A 14,164-nucleotide genomic window follows, 5' to 3' on the forward strand; every position below is an offset into this window, starting at 1 on the left:
TAAAGATAACTTAATACTGTAAAAAAAATATTTAGCCTAATTGTGTAATCACCTTACCTGTTGGCCTTTCCAAAAATAAATCAAAGCATTGTTACCTTTCCAATTTTAAATTGACATCAGAACCGACTTTTGCAGAAATAGTATGGGGGTGAGAGACAATCCAAGGAACTTTCACATGTATTTCACTCATTGGGTGTTGAAATACAAAGACCAAAGCAGAACGAAGTCCTCAAAATACGTGGACGATTTCCATACCGAATATCCTATAAAAACGACATTTGTCCATCTTTATCACCACTATTTCTGTCCCATCTTAAGAAAAAAAGTGGCTAAAATATCCTGAAAGTGCTGCAAATGGAAGATAGTTTGACTGATATTCCAAACTTGAACTTCTCTAGCTCTGGAGATGAAGAAGTTGAAGAACAAATTCAAGAAAATGTTGGAGAAATCAGTGAAGAGAGAAAAGAAAGCAAAGAAGGTGGGGTTATTAATAATTTCATTTCCAACTTAATGAGCCCTAGAGCAGGGGATGCTAGCAACAAAGGAAAAAATAATTTCTTAGATGAGGATAATAAGAAAGAAGATATAATTTCTGAGCAAAGTGATAATAATGGAAGTGGAAGTGGAGGGATAATCAACAATTTCATCTCCAATATTTTTCATCCAACTGAAAATATAAATGCTGTTGAGATCAACCAAGAAAACAGCAGTGGAGAAGGACAAAAAGGTGGGGTGGTTCAAGAAAATGAAACTGCAAGTGTTTTAGATAATATTGTTTCCCACTTGCCAACTCCCCTTGCAGGTATGTTCATGTTTTCATCTCAGTTTTTGCTCTTGTTTAATTTTAAAGAATTGTCATCTAAAAGATAATTAAGCGTAATTATGTAACTTCGAGAATAAGGCAAGCAACCTGCTATAACAAGTTATTTTAGACTGAAATGAGTATTTTGTTTTGTTTTGTTTGAGAACAGATGATGCAGTTCCGGCAACAGATGAGGCTTCAATACTGATTCATTCAATTGTTCATGACTAGGGGAGATATAGTGTTTCATTCGTATGGAGAAGAATGTATATACGTTTTTACTTTTTGTGTAAGTTTTAAATTTTAATCTGCAATCTCATTGATAATTGTGGTTGTTTAGTGCTGAGAATTAGATCAGAAATGAGTCAAGGACTGCTCCTTTGTCGTTTTTATTTTGTTCTATATAGCGTCAACATTAATTTACCCAGTTACTGTTTTTCCCCGCAACAATCTATATAGGTTGCAAGACCTAGGGGTGGGCATAAAATCTTGAAAAAATAAATTCCGAATCGAACCGAATTAATTCGGTATTTCGGTTTCGGTTTTTTTGATATTTCGATCTAATTCGATATTGCATTTTTGGTATTTCGGTACGGTTTTCGGTATTAAAATTTTGAAATTTCGCTATACCGAAATACCGAAATTTTTAAAGCTTTTTTTTGGACCCTGCCCAGCCCCAAGCCCAATTTTATAATTCCCAATTTCCTGTCGCCCCACCCCTACCCCAAGCCCAATTTCCCAAGCCCACACTCTAATTTCTTAGACTTCTTCATGGCTATTCCTACTCCTGCTTTCTTTTAAGACAAGACAGTAAAGAACATTAAAAGGTAAGTTTTGATTCTGGCTTTTTAGGGTATAGCGGTGCAAATGAACATAATAAAACCTTATACCATGAAATAGTAGTTGCCCGTTATGACTTCCTCTACCTATATCAAAACCCCAATTATCTTCTACTTTTTCAATTTTCATACTCTTTGTAATTTTCCTATTTACCAGAACTTTTTAATATCTTCGTCTGAAATTAGGAGTTCTCTTCACTGTGAGATTATTAGCAAATTCTTTTGTTTATTAAAGCTAATCGTAGTTGTGAGCACGTGATTTTTGCCCTAAGCTAATTATTCCCAAAAAATTCAAACAAAATAATTTCTTTATTTTTACAATTTTTGTGAATTTTGGTGTCACTTTCTGATAGTTGTTTGCATTTTATTTGTTCATGTTAATTCATATAAAAATACAAAAATATGCATTTAGGATATAAGTTCATATTTTAGGATTAAGTAGGGGTTAATTTGTTTTGGAACAAAATATAAAAATCACAAAAATAGTCCACTTTGCATTTTAATCGTTTTAATTGTGAATTCGCCGTGAAATAGGTTTTAAATAATTTTAGAATTTAATTAATTTAGTTTTGACATCTATTAGGATTTTTATTTTTAATTGTGCATCCTTATAAAATTAGGGAAAAATAAAACAAAAATACAAAATAAAAATGAGTAAAAGAATTAAAAAGAAAAAAAGGGAATAAATAAAAGAGGGCTGCTCACAATTGGGCCATTTCAATTAAATTCACCCAGCCCAAAAGAAAAAAAAAACCAAACACACCCCAGAAACTGACCCAGGCCCAATCCCCTACCCGGTCCATTTCAGTGCCCCAAAACGACCCCGTTTAGTGCACGATAGATCCTGGCCGTCGAGGTTATCAGATCTAACGGCCAGGAACTCACCCCTCGTTACTATATAAGTGTCCGAAGATAACCACCCCTCTCAGACCCCCCATCTATCTCTAACCTAAACCCTAAAAACCAGCCGCCCCCATATCCTTTCGTCGGAGCTCGCCGGCGGCGACGACGCCAACTACGCCAATGACCACCAAAATAACACCCCAAACTCCCCTTTTCACCCTCTTTCCAAATATGCAAATGGCTTCCCTCGAATCCACCCAGAAAGCTTCGAATATCCATTTTAAATTTTTCGGCCAAGTCGCAACCTTGTCCAAACCGGTCCAAATTAACACCCCAGTACCCTCCCTTCCTCCTCTACCCAACCCCCATGGACTGTTGTCTCGAATGTAGCCGGACAGGCTCGAATATTAGTTTTTACTTCTCCGGCCAAAACCCTAAAACGACCAAAGCACATGCAATTGACATCAAAGGATCCCTGGGCCTTCCTCGTGAGGATTTGAGTGTCATTAAATCCAAACGTCATCAGAATTGGCCGAGGTTTGGGAAATATCAACTGGCCGGAGTTTTCTTTTCATCAGTAAGTTTCTCTCTTCGTTGTATTTTCGAATTGTCCTCTCTTCTTGACGATTTTGCTTCATTAAATGATCTAGGTTGGTGTTATCCGTCTAGGGTTAGTAATTGAAGTTTTCTTATTTGATTGTTGTTCGAGTTCTGTTAAAAGTTAATTTTTCCATTAGTATAAGAATTAGTTCTTCTTCAGTGTTTAGTTTAGTTTAAATGTTGATGTTTCGTTTCTTCAAGTTGATTGATGTTGCTTTAAATTTCATGTACAATTGGAGTCTGTGATGATAGGTTTAATTCTCGTTTTAGTTAGTTAATTTTTTTACTTTGATTTAGTTGCTAAGAATAGTTCATTTAATAGGTTTAACTTCATATTTGGCTTAATATGTCTAGCTAATTTGATTTAGGTGTTTATCTGCTTATGAACATCTGATTTAGAGTTTGTTTAATTAACCATGGTTAAGGGGGTATTGGTCAGCAGCATAAATCTGTTCTTTAATTGTTTAAATTGTTTCAATCTGGTTTCATATTGGTTTTGGTTGTTAATTAGCTTGTCTGTTGATTGGTAATAGGTCAGTGATTACTTGAGTTTAGGATGTGTGATTGAGTTTGTTTAGCTAGACCACGGTTGTTTGGTTAAGTTAACAGGGCTGGGGTAGGTTAATGATTTCAAGGTTAAGTTAAGAGTAATTGGGGTAATTCAAGGGTAGTGAATTTTACAAGTGGATGAATAATAACTCTCTAGAACATTCTATATGGGGTCCAAAACAGATTTTCAGGAAGTTTTAGAGTATTAGCGTGAGCAACAAGTTAGGAAATGAGGGAGTAACCAGATAAAGAGTAAAATAAAAGAGGGACTAATTTGATAAATTTAGGATCTGAGGGTTGCCCTCATTGGGGCCTATAAATGGCAGCCTATCTGCCTTAATTAGGAGAGTTTTGGAACCCCAAAAATTCCCCCAAAAAACATTCTCTCAACTCTTCAGATCTGAAATAAAAATTCAAAAGTCAAAAAGCCAAAAAAAATAGAAAATGATAAAAAAAACTGTGTTGTTCAAGTCCTCTTAGTTTAATTTCGAGTCCTGGGGGTTAATTTGCATTTTCCTAGTTAGTTGCTAGCTAGTGGAAATTTCAGAAAGGTTTTCTGTTTGATTAAATATATATTTTTTGGTTTCGATCAGTTCATTTTGGTCATTACTGGATGCTGAATTGCTGAGATGCTTTCCTGATTTCTGTGAAACTATTTTGGTTCAAAATCACTCGATTGTTGCTGTGTTTGACCGGTTGAATTCTAGTAATTGTTGGTTGCTGCTGATTTCTCCTTGTTTCTGTCTGATTCAATTCCAGGTACACTTTCAAGCCTGTTTTGATGTAATCTCACCAAACGAAAATGGAAACGAAATCACCACTTGATACTTGTTGAAGTTAGCTGTGTGTTGTTAGTTCAATTTGCTGCAATTAGTTTAGGATTTCGTTTTGGATAAACTCCTTATTGTAGCTTATTTGTAGTGGACTGTTAAGCTATTCATGTATAATGGACTGATCGAACTATTAGATTTGTAATTATTCATTAGCCCTATCAGATTAATTTCACTTTGAATAGACATGATTTGAAATCAAAAGATAATTGAAACAGGAGAAAGGATGTTGAAATTTGTAGGCCTCGTTTGTTCTATTAACTGGAGACTGGACTGTATTTAGACTAATTTGGACTATTGTGATCATCCGTTGGCATTAGTCCATTAACTAGCTTAGGGATTTTGTGTTTTGAGAGTTATAGTTATTTTAGTTCATGTGTTTGAGCTAGCCTCAATAGTTTATTGTTGAGATTTGGTTTGGAAATTTGAGTTGGTAATTGAGTTGCCATTACTATTGCTAAGGTCGAATTTATTATATACTCATAATTGGAAATTTCAAACTGAGTAGTAACGTTGATTAGAACCACTTGAATCAATCTGAGAGTGTTTCGTTTCCTTTGTGCTATTGTGCCCAATTTGTTCACCTCTGGTAATGAATCCACTAGTAACGTATAAAGTAATTGCCCAGTGCTTCATTGATTCAAGTAAACATGAGCTTTTCTTGTTTTAAATGGTTGAACACTTCGACTAATTGGAGGGCTTTCGGTGAGTGTTACTCAACTCGCATTACAACTGGGTTTGGGCCTCTGTGCCTTCATGGACAACCTTCACTGGTCCAGATTGGAGGACCTAAATAACTGAAAATAGCTGCTTCTATTCATTTACAATACTATTTTGAATATTTTATGTTACAGATTAGGGCCCTTTTCTTCATTTTTAGAGACAAATAAAGTAGAAAATGTAGTCATTTTAGGATTGACTTGTAAATAAAATATGAGATGAGCCTCGCCAAATGTAATGCAGATTGCGGGGCCCTCAATAAATTTTATATTAAAACACTTAGAACTCGGGATGGGCCGTTTAGTAAATTTGACGGCCTTCCCCAAAGACAATAACGCATTAGCCTCTTTAAGCGCGATTTTAATAAAATTATCTTCCTAAACTCGGGTGCGCATTTATGTGACCCAAATCCGAATCTCAACGAAGTCGAAATATGTCAACAACCATGGGTGCATTGATGTGACGTGGTTCGAGGCGTATTTTCACGACGCTGCAATTCTCGTTAAAATAATAATAATAATAATGCGATTTAAAATTAAAAAACACATAAGCTAGAACATGTTTTGAAATCAGATAAAATCAAAAACAACAATTGAGCGACCGTGCTAGAACCACGGAACCCGGGAATGCCTAACACCTTCTCCCGGATTAACAGAATTCCTTACTCGGATTTCTGATTCACGGACTGTTAACAGAGTCATAGTTTTCCTCGGTTCGGGATGCAACCGGTGACTTGGGACACAATTAATCTCCCAAGTGGCGACTCTGAATAATTAATAATTAAATCTCGTTCCGATTGTCCTTTAATTGGAAAAACTCCTTTATGCCCTTGCGGGTGTAGGTGAAAAAGGAGGTGTGACAGCTTTGGCGACTCTGCTGGGGACTCGAACCCAGAATCTCTGGTTCAGGGTTTAAGAATTCGAGTTTAGAATAATTATTGTGTTGGCTTTATCTGATCGCCTTACATGTTGCATGCTAACTGTGCTACATGCTTTACCGCTTTGATATTATCTGAACTGTATATAAGCTGTGCCGAAACCCTTCTCTTCTCGCCTCCGGGGATGTGTTTACTGGTTGAGACTCCCTATTCTGTTAGTGTCATACCCTGAAATAAAAAGAGGCTCGGATAAGTTGCAAAGCCGGACGATCTCGCGGGTCCCCGGTACGCTGCCCCTTCATCGACTCGAGTTGTCCACTCGAGTGCACTGTTTAGAACACATACCCAGGTTTTGAACTTAGAATAACTTGACTTCATGCCGGATCCCTAGTAGGAGAGCTTAATTGCATCACGTTGGATTTGACTTAGGGGACTCAACACAGGGGTTGGGTCCGTCTAGGGCTAGCAACCTGAATTGAAAAGACCATCCTGATGCATGCTACTTGTTCTGTACATATATTTGTTTCGAACCAACATGTTGACCGGCTTTTGAATCTCGGGAATGTTGGAAAATTGAGAAAAAGAGGAAAAGAGAAAAGGAGAGAAATAACAGTTAGGGGATTAATTGATTATTTTAGAAAAACCAATGACCAAATACTGTCGAAACTCTGCCGAAATTTTGAGAAAATGGAAAAAGGAAAATGTCTTATTTTTAATAGTTTGTTTTACTAAAAAGCAAAGGAAAAATATAAAAAGAGTCTTTTATTTTTGGAAAGTTGTTCGTTGAAAAAGAAAGGAAAAAGAGTCTTTGTTTTAGTTTGGAAAAATAGGTTGTTTATTGTTTGTTGAAAATGAAAAGGAGAAAGAGAGTTGTTATTTTGTCTTGTTTTCAAAAATAGAAAAAGAAAAATAGTTTGTCTTGCCATGGAAAATAAAAGAAAGAGCCTTGTTTTCAAAATATAGTTAGTTTCTTTGCCCAAACTACGTAGGTTTGATTCTCACAGGGCGTGAGATACGTAGGCAACCCTCATCGGGTCCAACCTCCCCTTTGCAAAAATAGCCAAAAATATTTAAGTTTAAATTTTGGAATGAATAAGTCGGGTGATGCCATTTTTGTCAAAAACAACCGAACGTTCCCGAAATGGACGTCGGAAGGCTGACTTTGCATAACGGCCACCTTTGGTCAATTTTGATTTTTGACTGGTTGACTCTCACAGCCTTAAAATCTTCGTCCTTGGGAGTGCTGGAAGGCCGTGTTCGAAAACCGAGTCTTTCATTTTATATTTGGAAAAGGAAATAGTTAATTTTGCTTTGAGTCAAATAAAAGTTTTGTTTTTGCTTAAATCACTTTAATAAATGTGCAGGATGAGCACGATGCAAAACGAAGCTTTCGCAATAATGAATAAAATCCCTTTCGAGTTGCGGCTATGGTGGGACGATTTAGGCAAAGAAGGATAAGACGAAGTCAAGAAATATCTGAAAGGTCTTACGGGTTTATTGGAAATCAAGCCTCGGGGTGATATTATAAGAGCGTTGGTCACCTGCTGGGACCCTGCGCACAATGTCTTCCAGTTCTCAGATTTTGAGCTCACCCCAACTCTGGAGGAAATAGCCGGGTACATCGGCAATGCTGATGTTCCATTAAGAGAAAAATATCTGGTTGCTCCAAGAGCCATCACGGTGCATCGGTTTTTAGATTCATTGAAGATACCTAGGACAGTCCATAATCCAGATTTGGCAAAAGGCTTCTGCACTCTGCGCTTCATATACGACAGGTACGGCCACGTGGGAGGGTTTAACAGGACAGACATCAAGCTATGCAATAAAAATAACCGTCAAAAATGGGATGAGCACAGACGGGTGGCTTTCATGATAACCTTTTTGGGCCTCTTGGTGTTCCCAATGAAAGATGAGAATATTGATATAAAAGTAGTCGGGATCGTCAGTACCTTGCTTACTCAGGACGAAAGCACTCTTGCGCCTATGATCGCGTCTGACATTTTTCGAGCTCTCACTGCCTGCAAAGCCGGGGGCAACTTTTTTGAGGGGTGTAACTTGTTGCTACAAATGTGGATGACCGAGCATCTATGCCACCGTTCCCAGCTCTTGAGTTATGGTTCGTCTGACAAAACCTGTATAGGAGAGTTTTACACAAGGATTGACGGGGTTAGTCTGCCTGAAGGAGTAACAGCGTGGATATCATACTTTCGTACTCTCACGGACAATCAGATACAATGGACGTTGGGATGGTTGCCTGTTGAAGAAATCATATATATGCCAACAGCTAGGTCGCATTTTCTTTTGATGGGACTTAAGAGCATCCAGCCCTATGCTCCATGTCGGATTCTGAGACAACTCGGGAGATGCCAAACAGTGCCACGGGAGGAAGATCTTAGTGCTCAAGTAATTGAGATTAGCCCTGACGGACAGTTTCCCGAAGCAAAAGTCTGCGGGATTTGGAATGAATGTCAATATCTACAAGCAGATACTTGTGTGCAGGATCGGGCCAAAGGTGAAATGTCGCCAGAATACCTCGCATGGTACAGAAGAGAACTTGAGCATCAGAGGCCAGCTAAAATACCCCACATCCAGGATTTCACTGAATCATCACAAGGACAATGGGGTTGGTTAGCAAAAGAAGAAGGCTATCAGGTTGAAATCGGCAAGCTGAAACAACAGATTGGAGCTCTGAAATTTGAGAACAGTGTGCAAGTTGCTGCTGATCAGGGAGAAAAGAATAGGTTGGCCCAAGAAAACGAGGCGCTTAGGGCCCAAATCCAGCAAATGAGGATAGCTGCCAATAACCAACAAAGGAGCCGGTCGGACGAGCGGTTGATAAAGGGGTTGAAAAAGGAAATTAGTGAGTGCCGGGATGAGCTGAAAAAATCCGAAGGCACCATAGCGGGACTCCGGGCACAGTGGATAAAAAGAACAGAAGAACGCACCTATTACATGCAACAATTGGAGAAGGATTATGAAAAGACCATTGCTAGTCTGAAAAGAAAAGTGGTCACCCTTGAGGATAAAGCAGCTAAGCAAGCTAAAGCTTTTAAGACCGAAAGTGGACACTGCTATGATTTACTGGCCCGAATGGAAGTAGAAATACAGCAGCTGCAGGATCAACATCTTCAGGATTCTCATGTGTTGGAGGCTCGCAATAATCAAGTAAGGCGATTGCTTATAGAAAAGGGTCGAACAAGAGACAGGATTGAGACCATTGCCCATGCCATCCTTAGGAGATGTCAGGCATGTGAATACATGACTCGCACTACCTTCTTCTCAGCAGTGATGATTTACGTCAAGCAAACCATGTATGAGCTGGAGAAACTTGAAAGGGATTTGGCACCTAAGCCCGCGACGAGGCCGAACGATGCCCCGCAAGCACCCACTTTTGAAGCACTAATGTATTCATAGATCGAGTCTGTATTTTCCATTTTAGAGTTTGTTGTTTGTCAGTCTGTTTTCTTTTTGCGTCCCAGTGTGCTAGTATGTTCGTAGTCTGTATTTGAGTTTAGTTGGAGTCTGTTATTTTCCATTTCAAAATGTTTAGTTTGTAATAGAATGTTGTGGTAATGAAAAACTTGAAAATTCCCAAAAATTTGTTCCTTTATTTTGGCACTTATTTTCACGAACTACGCCTGGTCTGATTCGTGCGGGGTCACGATACGTAGGCAATCTCCATAGGATTCGACCATAACCAAATGAAAAGAGGAAGAAAGAAGAAAAACAAGAGAGGATGGAAAAGAATAAGAAAAGAGAAGAGCGGAAAAACAAGAAAGGAATAGAATAAAGGAGGAAGGAAAGGAAAAAGAAAAAAAGGAGAAAAGAGAGAGGGAAAATAAAGAGAAAAGAAAACAAAAATAAAAGAGAAATCTTACAGTTGGAACTAAGGAAATGCCGGGATGACGCATGCGGTCGAGCAAATGCATAATAGAAATGGTTAACTATATAGATGCATTCATGCCCAATGTGCGGTTATCCAATCTGTTAAAGACTAATCGCTAACGGAATTGTTGTCTAAATGTGTGAGTCTAGGCAGGTGGTTAGTTGTTTGGCATTCTGGCAACCCATCCATACAACACCCGGTCTAAAGATAAAGTGAATATGACTGGCCCGGAATCTGATACGAGTATCGCTGACCCATCGAAAGAAGTAGAAGAAATGGACGTTCATGCAATGAGGGAGGAAATGTATAAGCTGAAGCAACAGATGGCTGAAATGTACCAAGCCTAGGCGAAGGGGTATCCACCACTAGTTTATCCCGCTAACCCCGCTTATATCCCACCATTGGCTCAGCCTCAGGAGCCACCCACTGTGAATTCATCTCCAGCATTTCCCCTCTACCAACAATGTGAAGGCACCACTTCTCATACATCACAGTCTCCTCCATCCAAACAAGTCTCATACCCTCCTCCACCAACCACTCCCGTTTTTGTGGCACCTCCGCCTGCTACCCTACACCGATCCCCCAGTGAACCTCTGTTCCAGACGCATGACAACCAGTATTATCCCCCTGAGCCTACCTTCAAAGTTCCAGAACCCTAATCTTATACCCCTCATCTTGATCTCACGGCAGGCACCGAGAAGCCGCCCAAAAACCCTGAGCAGGAGGAGATGATCAGAAAGGTCAAAAGCCTGGAGCAATCATTCCGAGACATGAGGGGGTTAGGGGGCCAAGTAAGTGTGGCCTATAAAGATTTATGTCCGTTCCCAGATGTTCAGTTACCGGCCGGGTTCAAGATGCCTAAGTTTGATTTGTACGACGGGCATGGCGACCCAGTAGCACATTTAAGGGGATTCTATAGCAAGATGAGAGGAGCAGGAGGGAGAGATGAATTGCTAATTTCAGCCAAAGTTTGAGCGGATCTGAGTTGGAATGGTATAGTAGACAAGACCATAGCAGGTGGTACACCTGGGACGACTTGACCCAAGCCTTCGCCTGTCAGTTTCAATACAATCTTGAAATCATCCCAGATCGACTGTCATTGACAAAGATCGAGAAAAAGCCCGGTGAGAGCTTTCGAGAATATGGGTTCCGTTGGAGAGAGCAAGCGGCGAGGGTTGACCCCCGATGAAAGAGAGTGAAATGGTTGATTATTTCTTGCAGGCTTTGGAGCCCACCTATTTTGGTCATTTGGTGTCAGCAGTGGGCAAGTCCTTTAATGAAGTCGTGAAAATGGGAGGCATGGTTGAGGAGGGACTCAAATCTAATAAGATCATGAGTTATTCAGCAATCAAAACAACCACCCAAGCCATTCAAAACGACAATGGGGGTGTGTTTGGGAAGAAGAAGAAGAAAGAAGAGGTTGCAACTGTCGAATCCGGAGCATGGTCCAGGTCTAGAAGCCTTTCACCCTATTACAACCAACCCAGACCCCACCACCCAAATTATCCGTATACCCCATATGGCCCTCCTCAACACTATTATCCACCACCAGAGCCACTCTTTTCCATCCACCATGCACAAACTTATACCCAGCCTCCGGCTCACGCGTAATGGCTTGCGCCGACTACCCAAAACACATGCCCAGCTCCTCAAAACACATATCCACACCCGAGGGCTTATAGGCCAGGATCCGGCTTCCGCCCAAACCAGGCTTTCAGAAATGAGAGAATGCAGAAACAGAAAACATTCACTCCGCTGGGAGAATCCTATACCACTCTTTTCCACAAACTGAGACAGTTAGGCCTGTTGAACCCGGTTGAGGCCAAAATGGCAAATCCCCTTCCTAAAAGTCTGGACCATTCAGTGTGCTGTGAGTATTGTTCAGGGGCTCCTGGACATGATACTGAGAAATGTTGGAGATTGAAAACTGCTGTACAAGAGCTAATTGACACAAACAAGATCGAGGTTCAGGCCCCGGAGGTACCCAATATTAACCAGAACCCGTTGCCAGCGCATCATGAGGCCAACATGATTGAACTGATACATAAGGGAGCAGAGCTTAAGAAGCCCTCACAGACAGTCATGATGATCCGTTCTAGTGAAGCCAAAGTGAATGAAAAGTCAGCTAGTGTGAAACCCGCGGTTCAGCTGAAAGGAATAGACAAGAAGCCAGTTGTGGTGATGGGGAAAGGATCATCCGTTGTTGCGAAGAAACCAGAGCCGATCAAGGTAGTAGTTCGGGGAGTATCAAGCACACTTGCGACAATCGTGAAGGGGGATCACATAGGACCAGTTGTTATAAAGCCAGTAACCCAGTTACCAGTAATTGACAGTAAAGCCGTTTCGTGGAAGTATGAACAGGTAGTTATGACCTACAAGGGGAAGGAAATCAAAAAGGAAATCTGTGAAACACAATGTTTAACTCACTCGGGACGTTGTTTTGCCCCTGAAGAGTTGAGAAAGGCCAGGGCTCCCAAGGAAAATCCGGTGCCAGTTAAGAAAGCTATTACGGAGGAAGAGGCAGAAGAGTTCTTGAAAAAGATGAAAGTGCAAGATTATTCTATTGTTGAGCAGCTAAGGAAAACGCCAGCCCAAATCTCATTGCTTTCATTGCTTATCCACTCGGATGAACATCGCCGGGCTCTGATGAAGATATTGAACGAAGCTCATGTCCCTGATAAAATTTCAGTGAATCATTTGGAGAAAATCGCGAACAAAATCTTTGAGGTAAACAGAGTGACATTTTCTGATGATGAATTGCCCGTGGAGGGTACAGAACATAATAGAGCTCTTTATTTGACCGTGAAATATGAAGACTCGGTAGTCACTCGAGTACTAGTTGATAATGGGTCCAGTGCCAATATCTGTCCTTTGTCTACATTGAACAAGTTGAAGGTTGATGATGACAGAATTCATAAGAATAACATCTGCGTTCGGGGGTTTGATGGTGGTGGTACAGACACAGTGGGTGACATCATGCTTGAATTGACAATTAGTCCGGTCGAGTTCACCATGGAGTTTCAGGTATTAGACGTGGCAGTGTCTAATAATCTTCTGTTGGGGCGACCATGGATCCACGCTACCAAAGCGGTGCCTTCTACACTACATCAGATGGTCAAATTCGAGTGGTATAGACAAGAGATCGTAGTACATGGGGAAGACAACATGAGTATTGTAAGTGATGCCATAGTACCCTTCATAGAGACTGATGATGATAAGGGGCCGTGGGTTTACCAGGTTTTCGATACATTCTCGGTAGAAAAGGTTCCTGAAGGGAAAAGCGTCCCGATCCCCAGAATAACGGCTGCAACTGTCATGGTAGCCTCTGAAATGTTGAAAAACGGGTTTGTACCAGGCAAAAGGTTGGGTGCTGATTTGCAAGGTATTGTTCAGCCAGTTTATTTTGCCCAAGAATCTGGATAACTTTGGGCTGGGGTTCAAGCCTACGGCGGCGGATGTGAGACGAGCCCGCAAGATGAAGAAAAGAGGCTGGGTTCTTCCCAAACCAATTTCACGTCTGTCCAGGTCCTTCGTCAGGCCAAGTATCGGGAAGCAATTATTGGCAAAAGTGTCTGGTCCACTGATTGGGGCGGATGGGAACTTGGAGAACGGTCTTGAAAGGGTATTTGCTGAGGTAAACATGTTTGAGGCCTGGGAAGGATCATGCAAAGCAGATATACAGTACATCGGGCCACGTGCTAATGTCAACAACTGGGAAGCCACTCCTCTTCCATCTCGGAGGGAGTCGCGGTAGTGGGTTTTGTTTTCCTTTTGTTCACCTGGATTATTCTAGGGTTTGTAATTCAGTTACTATGTTCCGTCCGTTTGGATGAGTTAAAACCCTGTTATCTTTACATTCAATGAAATGCAAGTCCTTTTCTTTCTTAATTCCTAATTTTGTTTCTATTTCTTTCTTTTCTTTTCTATACAGTTCTTTTTATGCTAATATCAATGACATGACATGCATGAGGAATCTTTGGCCCAGTTTTAAAAGCCAATCTAACTCAGAAATAATAGTGCAAGAAATCGAGTATGACGATGAGGTGGAATATGATGATGACGAGGCCTATGAGGAAGTTAGTAAAGAATTAAGTCACTTTGAAGAAAAACCCAAACCTAACCTAAATGACACCGAAGCAGTTAATCTAGGGGACCAAGACAATGTTCGTGAAACTAAAATAAGTGTTCATCTGGAGCCACAGCTCAAGGAGGGGATAG

The 14,164-nt window shown here is 40.4% G+C and overlaps 1 protein-coding gene across 1 annotated transcript; it reads left to right on the forward strand.

The window, feature by feature from the left end:
• The first annotated feature begins 255 nt into the window (after nucleotides 1–255).
• Nucleotides 256–1,173, forward strand: LOC104249978 (uncharacterized). The gene is made up of 2 exons (XM_009806522.2): nucleotides 256–802; nucleotides 972–1,173. Exons 1-2 carry the CDS (start codon nucleotides 355–357, stop codon nucleotides 1,031–1,033), a joined length of 510 nt encoding a protein of 169 aa, XP_009804824.1. The 5' UTR covers nucleotides 256–354; the 3' UTR covers nucleotides 1,034–1,173.
• The last annotated feature ends 12,991 nt before the right edge of the window (nucleotides 1,174–14,164 follow it).

This window comes from Nicotiana sylvestris, chromosome 7 (genome assembly GCF_000393655.2).
Source record: "Nicotiana sylvestris chromosome 7, ASM39365v2, whole genome shotgun sequence".
Lineage (NCBI taxonomy): Eukaryota > Viridiplantae > Streptophyta > Magnoliopsida > Solanales > Solanaceae > Nicotiana > Nicotiana sylvestris.

Coding starts and splice junctions, on each gene's coding strand:
- LOC104249978 (XM_009806522.2), top strand. CDS start 355: ATGGAAGATAGTTTGACTGATATTCCAAACTTGAACTTCTCTAGCTCT. Junction 803..971: donor CTTGCCAACTCCCCTTGCAG/GTATGTTCATGT, acceptor GTTTGAGAACAG/ATGATGCAGTTCCGGCAACA.